Genomic DNA, 18006 nt, shown 5'->3' on the forward strand with positions numbered 1-18006 from the left:
AATTAAAAAAACATATTATGAAATATAAACTATATGTGATTTTTATAAATCTTTAAATTATGGACAATAGCAAATTAAAAATAATATAAATTTGAAAAACTAAAATGAATTTTCTCTAAAATATGTATTATGTACTTAAAATTCTACATCATAATAGTATAAAATTACATTATCAAATATATAGTCTATGCTATTATTTTATTATCTGGCACTTGGGCAACCATAGAGTTAAATTTTCAAAATCCATGTCATTGACAGATTGCTGATTGACGACAGGCGACAGCGTCGACAGCAAATGATGATAAGTCCTCGTACGAATTAGTAGACTTAGTTTTTTTTGTAACAACATTACTAAAAATGTATGTTTTATATAAATAATGCAAATTTCAAGTGAAAACCCACTTCATTTTTGAACTCTTTCCTATAATTATTAAACAGTTGTCTTGGAGTAAGGTTATAAACCGCTATTGAGTACACGTATGCAGTGATACTTGTGTAAAGCGTGTTTATTGTGAGATTTTAGGCTTGAAATGACGTGAGATAAGTGCTTAACAATATAAATATAATGTTGCCTCTCATACAGAAGGACACCCGACAGTCCCGGGGTGCTATTTCAGGCATTCCCGAAAAGTTTCAAAACTGGCTGCGATTGATATTTTCGGACAAAAATTCCAAGAATTTATTTCTATTTCTTCTACTAAACTTGTCTTTTGCATTTGTGGAGTTATTCTATGGAGTTTGGTCAAATAGTTTAGGTAAGTGAAGATGTAATGTTTATCTAACTAAAAATATAGTTTAAATTACTATATTGTATTTTTTTTTAGGTCTGATTTCTGATGCATTCCATATGTTCTTTGACTGTACGGGCTTGGTGGCTGGATTAGCAGCTTCATTGGTGTCAAAATGGAGGGCAAATGAACGCTACTCTTATGGCTATGCAAGAGCCGAGGTGCTGGCAGGCTTTGTAAATGGACTCTTTCTCCTCTTTATTTCATTTTTTATCCTAAAGGAGGCAGTGGAAAGAGCTATTGAGCCACCTGAGGTACTTATATTTAATTTACATTTAATGTTAATCAATTATTCTAAATTTGACCAAATATTTAGATTATTTTATAAGTCATATAAGATAGAAAATATTTTTTTCTTGCTATCTAAAATATTTATCCTATGGTGTGCTGGATAAATATTCTTTTCAACATTATGGTTAATATATATATATATATATATATTTACAAAAAATTGATTTTATGGTGTTTAAATACTCACCATATTTAAATCACACTTTGACAAGAAAAAGTATTTTAATAATTAATTAATAAATAGTTGTTTTTAACAAATTTCATTGTGAGATCAAATATGCATTAGATTGCAAAACAAAGACTTGTAAGCTACAAATACTAAATACTACGAGATTTAAATATTCTTGTTTTCATCTCAAACAATTGTAATTTTTCCATCAAAAAAACAGAACAGTTTTATTACAATATTCATATCATAAATAAGAACATATTCATAAGTTTGATTTAGTTGCTCAATTAGTACGCTTGAATGTCCAAAGTTGGAAATTTTCAAATGGACATTTCAAATAAAAGTCTATTATGTCATCGAAAAGGAATGGAGATTATAATAGATATACCTTATAGGTTTTATTTTATTTTTAATTAGATTTTAATTAACAACTTGAAAAGCCGTTGGTTACATAACTGGCCAAAAAATAATTTAATGTTTTCAATGTGCATGTTAATATATTTTATTTCATCCACCATAAATTTTTAATGACTGAATAGATTTAGATTTATGGAGGATTGATTTATTCTAAGGATGACTCATCCTTAGAATCCATACTTCATTCCGAGTGATGCAGGCTATAAAATGTGAAATTCAGATTGTGGTCTTCAATATTATAACTAGCAAGCAAAGAATAAATTAGTAACTGCTCTTTAAACGTTACTTTAGCTTAATAATCATTATGATTATGAATTTTTTTTATGAAAAATTGTATTTAAAAAAAATTACTAAAAATAAACACATGAAATATTATTGCGTCGAACGTAATTCTTACAACAAAGTCACGTAATTAAAATAATATATTGCATTTATCAGAAACTAATTTAAGCACTCTTGCAATCTATGAAAACTTTCTACTGTTGACAGAATGTTGGAATTGTTTCTCAATCTCTGCTGTTACCGTCGATCGAGCACGTATTTTCCGATCAGTTATCGTTTAGATTTTCGTTCATTGTTTGATATTTTAATATAATAGGTGATTTTACGACACAATACACTTTTTACTTTAAAAGGCTTTAAGACCACGTCTTCCTATTGGTCGCTCGAGTAGTTGCGGGAAATACGAGTATGACTTTATTTGCATGTAGGGCGCTACAGCTGGAAATCATCGGAATTTAAAAGAAAAACTTCTGATGGAAATTGAAACATATTACCATATAAATAAGAAGCACAATCATATTTGTAAAATAAAAATACTTTAAATCATGTATTTTTCTAGCAAATACATTATTTGTGAATTTTATTTATAAGGTTACTCTGATTGATATGTGCATACTATTAGCTAAATACTTCTGGATTTCGACCCTAGTATTTTTACATATGTACTTGTAATTGAAAGCCCTGGTATTGCATACCTATTAACAATTACAACAACGACGTAACATTTTTTAAAACACAAGTACAAGAAAAATGTTTAAAAAGTCGACAATCGAGATAAAACATGATTTATTGGATAATCTTCAGTAGCTTATAACGCCCGTACGTAAATAAATACCTTATCAATAATTGTTACCTTCGTTAAATATTTAATTGACAAGGACATTTTTTTTTCAGGTAAAACATGAAAGGTTGCTTGTCGTCTCTATACTTGGATTCCTAGTCAACCTCGTCGGAATATATGCATTCCATCACGGCCACGGACACGGTCATGGCGGCCATGGTCACTCACATGGTGGTCACGGTCATTCGCACAACCACAATCACGGTCACTCGCACGATGACATCGAAGCTCCCACCGGAGCGGGATCTGCCATAATGCGCGGAGTGTTCCTTCACGTTCTCGCCGATACACTGGGTTCCGTCGGTGTTATAATATCCGCCATTTTAATGCAGTTATTTGGCTGGATGAGAGCAGATCCAATTTGCTCAATGGCTATAGCGTTGCTTATAGCAGCGAGTGTGTTCCCGCTAGTGATGGACTCTGGTGCTGTTTTATTACAACGGACTCCAGTGTCACTCGAACGGGCGCTCCCGAACTTATATACTAGGGTAGTGGGCTTGGCAGGTGTACATGCGGTCCAAGAACCGCACTTCTGGACTCTTTGCAGTGACGTACATGTTGGCGCGATAAAGCTCGAGGTCGCAAGGGAGGTTGACCCACGTTACGTCACAGATCAAGCTGCGAGGATCTTCCGAGAAGCCGGCGTGAAACATCTAACAGTTCAATTAGACTACTCCCCGCTTTGATTGAGCGCGTAATGGATCACAAATGTACATATTACCACTGAGTGGACATTTATTGTATATAAGGAAAATAATTTAATTTGTGTCCTGTTAAATCGCATTTTAAATTGCCGTCAATACTTTATTTAAAAGGTAACGAAGACATACCAAAATATATACATGTATAATATATATACTTTTTTAATTTTGTATGTGCAATATCTATAAAAAAATCGGATTTTAATTGATTTTACAACGTTCAATCTATAGTGCCGCTTCAAATAAAGCTTTCAAAGCTTTTAGATAGATAGATAGATGAAATAAGTCTCAAAATTGTGTTAAAAAAATATTCAGGATGTGAAAATAGTTGTGCTAATACCTTCATGGATTTCAGCTTCAAATATAGTTGTGTATTGTGATATGTTTTAATTTTTTTATTACTTTTTCTACGGTAACACATTCACTTGTAGGTGTTTAGTATTATATATGATATTTAAAATATTTATGACAAATGTATGTTTTAAAATTTATATATTTTTAGTTAATTTTCGATTTTTATTAGATACAGATTATTTGAAAACATTCCTTTTTAAACAGTATTGAAATAATGCCATCTATTTTTATATCAATGATTTAGGTTATTTGAAAGATTTGGTTCACACCTCTTATTGTGTATTACAATCGAAAATTAATCTGCATAGATTAATAATTTCGCTTTTATAGAGATTAATTAAATTCTACTTCTAAAACGTTGCCCCAATATTTTTAATTCATTGCTGGCAGCATTGTAAGAAAAGTTCGAAGGGATTAAACTAAAATTATTACATATAATATTATAGTTTTTTATTACTTATATATTTTAGATCCTTATTTTATTTTTTTAGTAATACTCTTTTACTTCATCCGGAATTATGTTCTTTTGTTCATCCTTCTGCATTACAATTTAACAAAAGCTAACTTTGCTAAAGTGTTTTAAAGGGCTTTACAAACATTAAATTCAAATGCATTTATTTTTCCATGTATAGTATTTTTGATGAACCAATTATGTATTTAGGCAAAATTTATATAATTATTATAAAAAATGACAATTAAAATTATATGTATGAAACATGCTCGAAGAAGTAAATAGAAATGAAACAACAATTTTTTTTAATAAATCTTTCTTTACATCCTTAGCGACAAGAAATCGATCATATACATACAACAAACATATATTTAAATAAATTTGTTAAGTAAAAGAAATTTGTTTTAATTAAATAATTACGACGTGACGTAGCCACGAGATCTAAACAAACCAATGTAATCACACCGGTCGGTTGTGATGACAATATGAAGCTGGGTAAAGACACAAATAGTATAAATATACCAAAGAACATTTGAATTCATTTTAAAATAAGAAATCTTTATATATTTGCTTGTAGTTCAAAAATTATTATCATCAATGATTCATGTATTTTGTTCGAAGTTTGTGCTTTAAATTTCATTAATTATGACGTATAACAGCTCCCATTATTACATCGATCTTAGTGTGACTACATCAACGTTTGAAATATAAAAAAAATATATTATTCAATGAGTTTTTTGGCTTTGAAGTATCTGCGTAGATATAGAACCTGCCACGTAGCCAATCCTAGGAGACAGACCATAGAGAATATACTGAAATAGAGCACACGATTGTTTGTTGACTCTGAAACAAGAAAGAAATTTTAGTCAAACTTTAGTTTTTAGTGCAAGGTATTATACGATTATTATAAATTTCTACTGAAATGTTTTTTTTCTGGTTAGGGTTTTCCTAAAATGTATTGTTTTCAATAAACACTTTTATTTTCATCAAATAAAAGTTAGGTTTTTTGTTCAAGTAACAAAATATCCAGAAATATACGATTATTGTATGATTTTAAATTTACTTTGCATGATACAAAAGTTCTTGTTTCACGAAGATGATTAATATTGTTAATAAATTATAATAATTATAGTAATATTAAAACAGCGTGTAAGTGAAAAAAGTGTTTAAAAAACGGTAAACCTTAGTAGTTTGTCGTAGTGGAATAACAACTAGTAATAATTTAACAATTTTAGAAAATGTGAAGAATTAATAGAATATATATTTTTGATAAATACTTATGCTTCTATTTTAAACATTTCCTTATAATCAAAATTATACAAAGGTGCATGTTACCATTTGTGTCTCTCATTTCTTCTTCTCTTTTCCTCATGAGTGTGAAGTCCTGAACAATGGCTTCTGATAAATCTTCTAATCTCTTTAACTCCAGCTCCATAGGCTTCAATTTGGCAGCCTCACCAATCTATGTTCAAATTAGATTATTGTATCAATTTTATTCATAGACTTTCATGTGTCTATGATTGAATCAGAAAACAAACATAGTGTGATATTTTTCATTGCAAGTTATATAATATCATAAAGGATGAAAACATAAAAATTTGTTATGATATTATGTAGATCCAGATTACAGACCACATTACATGGTAGTAGGTAATCGGTCACCACCACCTGTGATAGATAATGGACTGTGGCGAGAAGAAATATTAACCTAATTCGATTCCAACCTTGGAAGCTAAGATGTTATGTCCCTTATATCTGTTGTTACACTAGCTAACTCAATACAATAATTCTAAGTTATCAAGATGGGTTTGCATAAAACCATACCAAAAGTTAATTCTTTTATGTGTATTAAAAATATTATCAATAATACTGGCAGCATTATATTATTATTGTTGAGTCGATTCCAATAGGGAAAATAATTTCTAATTGAAAAGATAATATTTCAAATTCAGTATGCCGGTCATAAATACTTAAATACTTCTCACCATTTATAAGTGTATTAAAACGAAATTTGTATATATTACAGACTTGCTAGTTTTTCTAATTTCTTTGGAAAATTGCACTTGTTAACATGTAATATTAAATTAATGGTTGGGAAATCCGATCATGTAAATAATAAAAAATTAAAGAAATAGTCTTATGATAAACAACTTTATCTCGACTGAATGATGAAAGCTGTTATGCTAGCTGAGTGATCATTTGACAAAATTACACAAGATTTGGTAAAAGGGTATAATGTTGAACTAAACAATTAATTTATACTTTTGGTATTTCACATAGATATGTATAAAATTATATTAATTTGATTAGATACACACAGTGGAATGCATGCATTTATAATATTAGTTTTAACAAAACAGTTAACTTTGATTAATATGATAAATCCAAAAAATATACAAAGTATTTTTATTAATTTGCACCAAATATTTTAAATGATCAATTTTATATATGGTATGTCTAGTTAGGTTATATGAAAGTATAGTACATGTTTTATATTGGATATACATGAAATACTCAAATCTTACAATTAAAACTGGCAAATATCATTTTGTATTGAAAATAGCACAAAAACTGAGCATCAGAGGTATATTTTTAGACTGATTAATTAATGGGGAAAATCATCAAGCGCACACTATATTATTACCCAAGAATTCTTGAAGATGCAGAATATCATAGACGGCCCACCGATAAAAAGAAAATTAAATATTGTGTAGAAATTTATATTAAAAATTATACAGCATATTTATAAAAGAACAATAGTAAAATATCCATAAATATAAACATTTGTTAAATAATTCTTATAATATGAAAAAAGCATTTATAATATTGTAAATAACTTCTTAAAAAAATATTAAGTCTCTCAAAAATACTTACACCTTCATAATTCTTTGCTTCAATACCAACTTTGATGTCCAGTGTTACATCCTGTGCAATACCACGGAATTCTGAAATTATGTTAAAAAAAATACATAAGTAATTTCACATATATTTAAAATAACCAATTGGTGGTTATCTTAAGTGTTACATATGTATAAAATAAATGTAAGCATATTTAAATTAATAACGAATGTGTATGAAACAAACAGAGTCACATTTTAATTTTACACTTAATTTTAAGTGTTACATAGTTTATTAAAACAGACAGTGTTACTTAGTTATTATCTTATAAATCAAAAATGATTGTGATAATAAATTATGTCTATAACCAAAATACTGATAATTTTTTAGATATCATAAAATCAATCAAAATAACACTTTGATAAAAAGTTGTTTAAGGTTGTTTGAATGATGGAAGAATGATTATACATAAAAAATTTTTGGCTCTATAGACTACAACTAAAAGAGGTCAAATGTCAAATAAATGACAGTTGACATTCTATTGACGATATATCATTGGTATGGAATTGAGAGCAAGTATAAACTATGATATATCTTATGGATTTGAAAAAAAAAATAGTATCAAAACTATATTAATAAGTAGATAAGTGGAAGGGTTTTGTATAAGTAGCAAAGGTGTGAACGGAATGGAAGTACGATGGAATATGTATATCTAACAATTGTTGGTCTTTTTACTTTCTTTGCTTATAATAAGGCTATATTACAATTTACTTATAAAATAACAAAAACATTGAAAATATTTTTATTTTATGTTTATGCCATATACCAATAAATAGTTTCAATGGCAGTAACATGGACCCAAAATTAATAAACACAGCGATATTTCATAATAAGTTAAAAACTATAAAGATTAGTGAAAAGTAGTATAGAAGGGGTTTACTTGAAAAATGTATATCTTCGTGACCACACGTATAGACACACATGCATTATGCAATTAATATTTACCTGGAGGTACTTTTGATATGAAACAAACTTCAAATGTGTCATATGTCTCTGTTACAAATGTGAATTTTCCTTTTGTTATACTATCTTTCTGAGCAAGAATGTGACCCTTTGAATCACGTACCTGAAAAAAATACATTAATATTTATTTAGCAATATAAATTCATAGAGTTCATGACATTTTCAATAAATATATAATGTTTCAGTATATCACTTTGGATTATGTTATTATTTTATCCATATTGTCTCTACCCATTGACCCAGTGACAGTATTGCAGTCTTCAGTATTATATATATTAAATAAGTATAATCCATTTAATTGGTAAGTCTTTATGAATAGAAAGGGAAATAGAATTAAGTCAGATCAAACTTATGTGACGTTTGAATTTTTATGTTATTCTCCACGTATTTGAGGTTGCTTTTTTATTTTTAAGTGAAAATTTACTCCATGTAAGAAACGACACGTAAAATCTTTTGATGTTGAGTGAGTGCTTCAAAGTTTTATTAAACGAACTTACGATGTAATCAATTCTTTGCCCTTTGACTTCCACAACTTCATATTCACCGGCAACTAGTACATTCGCATGAAGCTCCTCTTTCAAGCACTTTTGAGTGTTCGGTGCTAAACTCCACATTATAGCATCGCACCCATGCCAGAAAATACTCAAAAATATTATGAGATATTGCACCTCCATGTTTTAATTAATTGCTATTTTTTATTACCGTACAATAAATAAGTCACAAATCATCACTCTTCGAAGTGAAAACAAACATATTATCCTGTGTCAAATAGACCGATGAGTTGGCCCGAAAAAAGAGAAACGTCGGCGTTCATGAAATAGCTTTCAATATGTTGCCATCTTTACCATGAAAACTTAATTTGAGTAACGTCAAAAGTTAGAAAAATATTGTATTAAATTATATGATTGTTAACATAATTTTAACTTAAAACTTTTACTTATTTACTCTGTAATGTTTTTCTTTATTTATGTCACTATTTATTTAATAATAAACAAATAATATAATTACATCAGTGTCGAGCTAAAAATTAGAGATCTATTATATAATTATTGGTTAATAGTTTTAGCATGATACAATAAAATTAATTGCTTTTAAGTTTGATTCAAATTTTGCTATAATTTTTGATTAAATGACAATAATTATGAAATAGTGTAATAAGGCAGGTTTACAGATTACCTGTTTGCTCAGATTATAAAACAAAAGGGATAATTTGTATAATAATAATATTTTAGTAATTAATTATTTATTTTTATTAAAATTAATTTATATTAAATTTTAAAAATGTTTTGTTCAAAACACACTTCACAATTTCAATTCTAATTTTCTTGGTAAACATTCTTCTTCATGAACAATTCCAAAACTCCTATACCTTCATGTGTAAAAGTGACGTAAAAATTCCGATGCAAAATTTGGCCTTGCAGTTGCACCTAAAAATGTTATGAAACGTCAAATTTTCTAACCTTGTTTGGTAATGGAAATTTCGAATTTCGTATCTTTTAAATGCTTTTTCAAATCATCTACATTGTTTCCGTTTCTTTAAAACGTTTCTAAAAAACTTGAAAATTTTTACGGACATGAACAATTTTTAGAACATAATCTATTAAATTCTGGAATGTTTATAAAAGTGAATTTGACAGAACATTAGATATTTTTATTTCATGAATAATAGCACATAAAACAATTATTAATGGTGTTATTGATGTGGAACAACCTTCGATTGATTTAATTGTACTTCAGTAAGTAACTTTATTTTTTTAAGAATATATTGTATTGTGTTTACATAATGAGTTGAGTAATCATTTAGAAGTCACAGTGTACTTTTTTATTTTAACATTTATAATATCCAAAATACATAATTGTTAAAAAGAAGAGTTTTCGAATTGTTGAACTCCATATTATTTTCCTGTTATTTTAAGATGTAAGACTAAGCTAATGTAACAATAAGATTAGTTGTAACTTTTCCTTAATAAATCATACTGTGTAGAAATGTTGAACATAAAAATAATACATAAATAACATATGATATTGCTTCTAAATTCAAACTTTAAAATTTCAGGTACTCAAACTGAGTTAATGATGTTATGTTTTACGGTTGTAGCATCTGGATACTAAGAATTAAGAATTGAAATTACAGAATAATCGGAATAATGAGAAAATGTGTACATATTCTACTTGTTACAAGTTGCATCAAATTCAAATAAGGTAAGTTAATTTTTAATTAATAAAAATTTATTTCCAATAATGTTATTATGTACTAAGTAATATATTTTTAAGTAACCTGTTTCAATTATTTTAAACAGTGTTGTTTTCTTATGTCTTTTTTTTTAATTAGGTTACTATAATTGCCATGATTCAGAATTTTTTTTTTCCTATTAAAATTTAACTGGGTTACTTAAATAAATAATGTTAATTATTTAATTTACTCGTTTACATAGAGTTATATGAATTGTTTTAACCTTGATGAGGAATTTGTGTGTATTTTTTTCAATTTCAACCCCTAAGAGGATCTTATTTAACAATGCCATATGTATACAATGTCGTTAAAAGCCGATGTTGTATAATTTAATTATAGTTTTAATTAATGGCAATGTCACAATTAATTAACTTAAGATTTATTGATGGTTATTTAGTTCATATCAAACTATTAAATACAATTAATAGCATGTTTATTAGAATCCAATAAGTGAATTAAAACATATTTATAAGTTCTAATGTTCAACACTAGATGGCGGTTGTAGTCATAATATATTAATTATTCAAGTATTGTTATTTATTGACACAAATATTTAGGGACTTAAGCCTATATAAGAGCAGATATATATAAAAAAAAAAATAAGTAGCCATTTTTGTGTATGAAATTATTTTTTAAAGTTTTTAATAAGTCGAGGGTGCTCAAGTTTTGAGTAAGAGTTATGTTAATTAATTAAATAAATTTCTTTCTTTTCCTTTCAAAGAAGATGGACCGTTATTAAATATAGTTTTCTTTTACATAGAGTAGAAGTAAACTATACTGTAACATATAAATATTAATTAGTGATTGTATGGGGTATACAGTCACTAATGAATGTGTATATTTTACAGCAATTATGTACATATTATGAGAAATATTTTAATTACTTTTTAAAATCAGGGTTATATTGAATAATTCTAAAGGGGTTGTGGAAAATTGTATATATCCAGTTTTGGCGCGAATTATATATATTTTCCTTGATTCATGTAAAGTCATTTGAACTGCATGTTGATATGATATAATGATATAATCTATCTTTTAATGCCTACATACAAAAAAATTGCCAGTACTAAATAATTAAAAAATTAACTCAAATATATATATAATATAATGAGAATGTAAATATTTCAATCTTATAATTAATTTATGGTTGGTTTTTATATTCGGAATAATTTGAATGCCATATGTGTTATTATTACACGCAGCCTGAAAGGGGCAACAGATCAACGTCATATTTTGTATAGTGATATTTTATATGCCCAAAACTTGATGTATCGACGACATAAGGTTTTACTATTCCAATTGGAAATTGCTGGTAAAGCAAGCAGTATATTTTTGAAGACTAGATAGCTCTGTGGAATATTGTCTTTGGTTTAAGTCATACTAAAAAAAATAACGATTTTCTTTTTTACATGGGTGGGTGCATTTAAAACTAAAGCTTGTTATAGTGGGCCAACTGGTCGCCCAATAGATTACATTCGACACGTAACATCCCGACCCGTGCAGTTATTGACGCTTACGACGTTATATTATAGATAGTTATACATAACAATATTTACTTCTAATACACAACTTTTGTATGTAAGCTCAATGTTTTATATAAATATAGTGATGTTTATATAAATGGAAAATAAATACTTAATACTTGTCCCAAGTTTTCGTTTTGTTGAATTTGAAAACGCTGCGATAATATGACTTATATTTTTAATTTAAAACTAGCAATACGAACATATAACAATAAGATTATTTTAACATAAATATGTTCGTTCATTGGTCGCAATTTAAGACCGTTATTATAATTTAAAACTTGAGGAAATCATTAATGAACTCTCATGATTCGAAAATTTTTACTCGATATTTCGATTTTTTTTTTAATTGGTCACACAAAAGTTGGTTTATCAAAGAAAATCGATTGACAAACAGGAGGTACTGAATTGTTGTTTTCAATACGTGTATGACTTTCATAAATTAAAATTAATTAACATCAAGTCTTAAATATTTTCCAAAATTACAAATTAGTAAATATAATGAGTATTATTAATGGAAACAATATAGGTACTTACTTAATGAAAGAAAACCATTCTCGATATTTTTTTTGGGTACGTCTGTTTACAAATTTCGTGAACTATTACGACTCTTTTACTTTTTATCACAGAGGCGACTCTGTAAATCTCTAGTGAGTATAGGTATCCTGCACGTGAACGATTCAGATATATAGTTAGGAGGGCCGGTGTAACTCCAGGCACAAGGGACATAACATCTTAGTTCCCAAGGTAGGCATTGGCGATATATGGAATCGTTAACAGTGTCAATGAACATGGGCGATGGTGACAACTTAGTTGGCCCAGTTCCCGTCCGCCAATTTATTTAATAAAAATATTTAAAGAAAAATAATTCGATTATCTAACAATTAAATACTTATAAGTTATTATAAATTATGTTAAAATCAAATTATCTATGCGTTTTATATGGTAAATATTTAATAAATAAAAATCACGACGCATGTATTTTATAAATCAATGTTATTACTAAGATTTATTTAACTAAGTAATCTATTTTTCAATTCATATCGCAATTATTTTAATTAATATGTTGCGGATTCTTAAAAAGATATTTGCACTAGCAATTTTGATACATTTTTTACCTGTTGTATGAAATCATTAATATTTTATTATGTTTTTCAATTTTAAAATGTCGCAAATAAATTGTTATTTCGACCAAGGCCTCAGTAATTCTGAATACTTATATTTTAACACACTTCAAACTTCATAAGTTAAAACCTACTTGTTCGTAAAGGTAATAAAACGTTAACAACTCATTCTGTGTTAAATGTGAACAAAATTGATAACGTGAGGTTGGTATATATTATATAAGAATTTATGTATATTTTTAATGCAGTGCTTTGATTTCGTAGTGTATTTGTTTAATAGATTCAAATACCGAAATGCGTTTAGTTATAACGCTTTTAATTGTATTTTTTAAACGGCATATTAAAGTAAAATCTTTTATAAAACCGTTATATACACATCAAGAATGTTAAATTGTTTATACGGTCGAATACAAACGTAGCGAGATGTCAACATCATTCCAAAACGTTTAAAGTTAAGTCCGAAACGAGTCGGAATTTTAATCAGTCGATGTAAATACGTGCGCAAGTGCGTGATGTAACATTATACAATGAAAGCAAGAGTTGCAGCGTGGCGCGAAAATATTCTTTATGCTGCACTCGGTTCCATTCAGCTGACGCAGCCGCGACAATGTGCGCCAGTCGCGCGCGGGGGCGGGGACTCGCCGCAAAACTGGGTCGCTCGCGATGTGTTGTCAAGTTCAAGGCTACGTCGAAGGGGGAGTGGGCTTCCGATCGACCATAGATGGCGTTGTACGATTCGAAAAATTTCGCGAGAGGAGGTGTTGGGGTGTGCGGGGAGGGCACGCGGGAACGAATTTTCGGTGCAACACACGACACGACGCTGCACTCGTGTGTCGAACGTCGCGACGCGCAGTTCTCTAACGTGACATTGCACCCGAATATTAAGTCGACCTGATAGAAGCCGACATGGACTGGATGGAGATGGACGACGTGGTTCGTACAATTTAATTACATTTCAATGTTTGATATGAAAAAAATAGGAAAACGAGCCGGCTCTTAATATTTTTTATTCGGAACGCGTTTCGCCATGACCTATCCTAACATTTTATCAACACACAGTAGACGCTTGAATTACTTATCAAAAATATTTCATATTCTAAACATTGTTATGCAATTACTGGAATGAATTGTTTAAAATATTTCACTTTCATTTATGATAAATTTTTGTTATTCATAATTAATTATTATAATTAAAAATTAACCGAACTAATTTCATTAATTATATCTTAAACGGTTTTATCAAATTTTGATAAAAATATTTATGTATAAAAAAAAGTATTTACTAGTTAAATACGTTTGTATTTTATATAGATCAGTTCCTGTGTAAAGTTAAATTGGAATGAATGATTATTCGCAAGTGGTTAACAATTGATGATTCGTTTGTCCAAAAATTACCTTTAGATCCTGATCGCTATTCTGCCTCGTAACGTCGGCGCGGAAGTCCTTTTAAACGATCTATTCTATAGAGCTGCTCAGTATTCCTCTAAACGCTCACGTTTCCTACGTACTGAGAATTTTTTTTTTTTTACATAGTGACTTGTCGAAACAGTTCTTGTTGTTTTGTAGCACGTTACAGTGAAACGGTACGGTATTTTCACGGTTGATATAATATCACCGCTATTTTCTCATACACCGGTGATACACGTGCGAAACGCAAAGCGCGTACCCGACCTGCCCCAACGCGCCGTGATCGATCGCCCGCCGGCCATATCTGTGTCTAGCGCTAAGCCTCTAAAGGATGTCGTACACGGTCTTAGCAGAAAAAAAAATAATAATAAAAAATCGAATTATATACCGACATAACATCAAATATTAGTGGGATTTCGTAATGCTTAGTTATGATACTAACGTTTGAACTACAAATATTTATTACCATATAAGTAGGAAGATAACATCATAATTATTCTCCATATATAAAAAAAAAATATAAAAGTTTATTATTATTTATGTATTCTTTTTGTTTTGGTATTTCGTAAATTTAATAAACTAGCTTGTCACACAATCTTTTTTCATTTCCTATTTAATGCATACTCCTCTTTTTTTGTAATTTTGAAGACAAGGAAAATTGACTTGTTAAATTGGAAGGAACCAAAAAAAACGCCCGAACTCATTTCATTATTGATTATTAAATTGCTAAATAGTATTATCATCTTATAATCATTAACATAACACGTACAAAACTGAAAAGTTACCGAAGCCGTCAGAAAAGTTTTACTCGAAAGTTACGTAGATACGCATAAAAAACGTTGCAATAAAGTTCGACCTTGAAAATTTTATCCGCATCGTGTTCAAAGAAGTTTCTCAAATAAATAATCAGCCCATATACACGGTCGTGAGCGACAACCCTTAAAATTTTTTTGTTGTTTCACGCGACGCCAGTGCCTTAGTGCTTAGACTTCCCAAGGATTTATTCTTATTACACAATTTAATTCCCTACCTATTTGATTTGTTTAGTACCTCCAGACGTCGGACGACCTGTTCAGACGTGCTATTGAATATGCATTCGTTCAAGGTCGACGTTTGAAAGTCTATTTGATTTTAACTGAACATTAACAACGCGCGGCTCTCGAAACTCGTGGGGCGATCGATATTAGAAATTTTAATAAAAGACATGTGAGGTTTATTAATGTGTAATAAGGTTCTGTGTTTTTTTTGTCTCGGTGACTTATGCAAAGGCTCGTTATTATTCATTTTTACTAGTTTCATTATATGTGGCCTAGTGCGAAAAGGGCCAATATAAATAAACCTCACTTTTGATAATAAGAATAGAAACAATGAAGATGTAGATTATTTCATGTAACATAAATATAGCGTAACATTTTTAGTTTTAGTAAAAATAACTAAATATTTTTTAATATTACATAGCAAAAGGTGATTTAAATATTACTCAACGATGTACTTTGGCCCTTTTAGCACCAGGCCGCAGCAAATATAAGATAACGTAAGCGATCTTATCAAACTTTCTCTGATAATCTAAAATTCTTATATAGCACATAAATTTCAGGTATTAATGTTTTTATTTACCTTCCGGGTAAAGGTGGAGTTTTTTTATTTTGTTAGCGAAACAAAAATTATTAGTTAACAGGAAGCTTACAATGCCTATGGGCATGACTATATTACTTATTTTATAATGATGTTGAAAAGGCGAGACGATTAACAGTTAACATATATATACAACTTAGGCAAACACATTGCTCTCGTTAGTCTCGACGTTTTTCACTAAAATTTCTTCTTATATACCTATAAACGAACTTACATTAAGTGGGGATTGTTTATCTTTCTAATCTACTTTGCACAATTCGAGTGATAAAGAATATGGCCTTGACTGTTTTTTTATCATATATTTATACGAAAATGCAATGCGGCATCACTTCCATATACATACTAATATCGTGACGACAAATGATAGGTATGTCATAATATGTATATAGGTTAACGCTTATCGTTTATTTTGAAATGTATTTACATAATTAAGTAAAAATTTACTATTCCAAATTTAAAAAATCTGTCTGTCAAAAAATATAAAAATGGTCTAAGTGTAATTTATTCTGCCTACACTATTACAATTTTTCATCTGATTTCCTTAGTGATAACATTTATCCAAGTATCTTATTGTATTGGTCGTTACAATAACGGATTCGAATCATATTAAAAATCAATAATGTATTTCTTAAGCTATTGCTTCAGATTAAATTAGGAATCTTTTGTTCTAAAGATATGCATTTCCAAAAAACGATCATACGTTGATACTGATTGACATATCTATATTAAACTTTTTTTTATTTAATATTAAAAAATCCTAACAAACTTCAATTACCCTAAAATAAAAAGTCATGTTAATATAATGTAGCCCGCACATTTGCGTATATATGTACTTGCCTTTTTTATTTAAAATCTTGGGTGTCCCACGTGGTAACATTGTAGTTCCGAAATTATTCCACGACCATTACATTGCTATCAGGCATATAATTCTATATTTTATTACCAAACATAAAACCTTAAGGACGACTTTTATTATTATGCAAAAGTGTTACATCGATTTACGAAATTATTATTATTATCTAACAGAACCAAACTTATTCAATCGTTTCAGACATAATGAATCTCCTAATCAATTAATTCCTTAATTAATAACCGGGTAAAGTACGCATGTATAATCAGTAAATATAATTGTTCATATAAAATATACATATTGAAGTATCACGAGTATTAACTCGTAACGTAGTATAAAGTTGTGTCGAGTTAACGAACACGAACATTTTCATAACTTTTTTAAGCGTCATAAAAATTCACAATTACCAAGCGATTAAAATTTTTAAGCGAACTTTTTTAAAATTTTATGCAGCTTTTACGTTTTGAATTTTTTTTTTTCATCTTTTACTAATTTTACAGGCCTAAATCCACGAGCTCTAAGTATTTATATGTTCACGATCACTTGTCGTGATCTGCATAGTAATTAAAAATGTTGTTGTAAAAAAAAAAAACTGAACTTTCGCTCAATAGTTACCTACTTTTTATAAGTAATGCTGTAAAATTCTTATTTGATATTATTTCATTTGAAAAATTAGACTAAAATAATTAAAATACGTATATTTTGTCCACAAATCATGGCAGTAATCTCAATTTCTTTCATATGTGTAATAGTTTAATTTGTTTAATTCGTTATCATATCATTCGTACCAAGTGCAGAGAGATATTTGTATCAACTAGGTCACGAGATCATAAAACTATGGTCATGGACATTTCACACATTGATATAAATGCAACTATTTCAAATGTAGTACTATTTCCGCGTTTAAATTAAACATATAGGAATCTATCAGATAAATAATTATTTCTAACAGTAGAAGTCGGACTTCAATCTTGAATTTGTTAGAAATGCATGACGCTTGACCTTTTATCACAAGCAATTGGAAATGTTCTACTTTGTTTTTATTATGAAGTTTTCGATTTATTTTATCGGTACGTCTA

At 28.8% G+C, this 18006-nt stretch overlaps 3 protein-coding genes across 5 annotated transcripts in view; 2 read left to right on the forward strand and 1 right to left on the reverse strand.

The window, feature by feature from the left end:
- Window positions 1-266: 266 nt before the first annotated feature.
- On the forward strand, window positions 267-3869 carry LOC125070848 (zinc transporter 7). The gene is made up of 3 exons (XM_047680838.1): window positions 267-755; window positions 825-1042; window positions 2842-3869. The coding sequence occupies exons 1-3, from the start codon at window positions 566-568 to the stop codon at window positions 3472-3474; spliced, it is 1041 nt and encodes a 346-aa protein (XP_047536794.1). The 5' UTR covers window positions 267-565; the 3' UTR covers window positions 3475-3869.
- Window positions 3870-4402: 533 nt separating this feature from the next.
- LOC125070849 (transmembrane emp24 domain-containing protein bai) lies at window positions 4403-8980 on the reverse strand. Of its 2 annotated transcripts, XM_047680839.1 has the most exons (6): window positions 8653-8980; window positions 8138-8258; window positions 7169-7239; window positions 6939-6947; window positions 5630-5756; window positions 4403-5137 (listed from the first exon to the last, which is right to left on the reverse strand). In XM_047680839.1, exons 1-6 carry the CDS (start codon window positions 8827-8829, stop codon window positions 5016-5018), a joined length of 627 nt encoding a protein of 208 aa, XP_047536795.1. In that variant the 5' UTR covers window positions 8830-8980; the 3' UTR covers window positions 4403-5015. The 2 variants fall into 2 exon arrangements, with proteins under 2 accessions (XP_047536795.1, XP_047536796.1); XM_047680840.1 differs by lacking the exon at window positions 6939-6947 and having other exon boundaries at window positions 4422-5137; window positions 8653-8972.
- Window positions 8981-9619: 639 nt separating this feature from the next.
- Window positions 9620-18006, forward strand: part of LOC125070937 (steroid hormone receptor ERR1) — a 35484-nt gene continuing 27097 nt past the window's right edge. The window contains exons 1-2 of one of the 2 annotated variants that reach the window (XM_047680962.1): window positions 9620-9891; window positions 10212-10357. Coding sequence is in view for 1 of the 2 variants with exons in the window: in XM_047680961.1 (XP_047536917.1) it covers window positions 13942-13968 (27 nt within the window). In the remaining variant the exon portion in view is untranslated. Of the gene's footprint in view, window positions 9892-10211; window positions 10358-13857; window positions 13969-18006 lie in introns of those variants that run through there. The other variant, XM_047680961.1, reaches the window with a different exon arrangement.

This window comes from Vanessa atalanta, chromosome 18 (assembly GCF_905147765.1).
Source record: "Vanessa atalanta chromosome 18, ilVanAtal1.2, whole genome shotgun sequence".
Lineage (NCBI taxonomy): Eukaryota > Metazoa > Arthropoda > Insecta > Lepidoptera > Nymphalidae > Vanessa > Vanessa atalanta.

Bases quoted from the DNA above. Each gene is read 5' to 3' on its own strand.
- LOC125070849 (XM_047680839.1), bottom strand. From the start codon at position 8,829: ATGGAGGTGCAATATCTCATAATATTTTTGAGTATTTTCTGGCATGGG. The intron at 8,259-8,652 runs GTAAGTTCGTTT...TATTTTTTTCAG, and splicing joins GGCAAAGAATTGATTACATC to GTACGTGATTCAAAGGGTCA. The intron at 5,138-5,629 runs GTAACATGCACC...TTCTTGTTTCAG, and splicing joins AGAAATGAGAGACACAAATG to AGTCAACAAACAATCGTGTG.
- LOC125070848 (XM_047680838.1), top strand. From the start codon at position 566: ATGTTGCCTCTCATACAGAAGGACACCCGACAGTCCCGGGGTGCTATT. The intron at 756-824 runs GTAAGTGAAGAT...ATTTTTTTTTAG, and splicing joins AGTTTGGTCAAATAGTTTAG to GTCTGATTTCTGATGCATTC. The intron at 1,043-2,841 runs GTACTTATATTT...TTTTTTTTTCAG, and splicing joins GAGCTATTGAGCCACCTGAG to GTAAAACATGAAAGGTTGCT.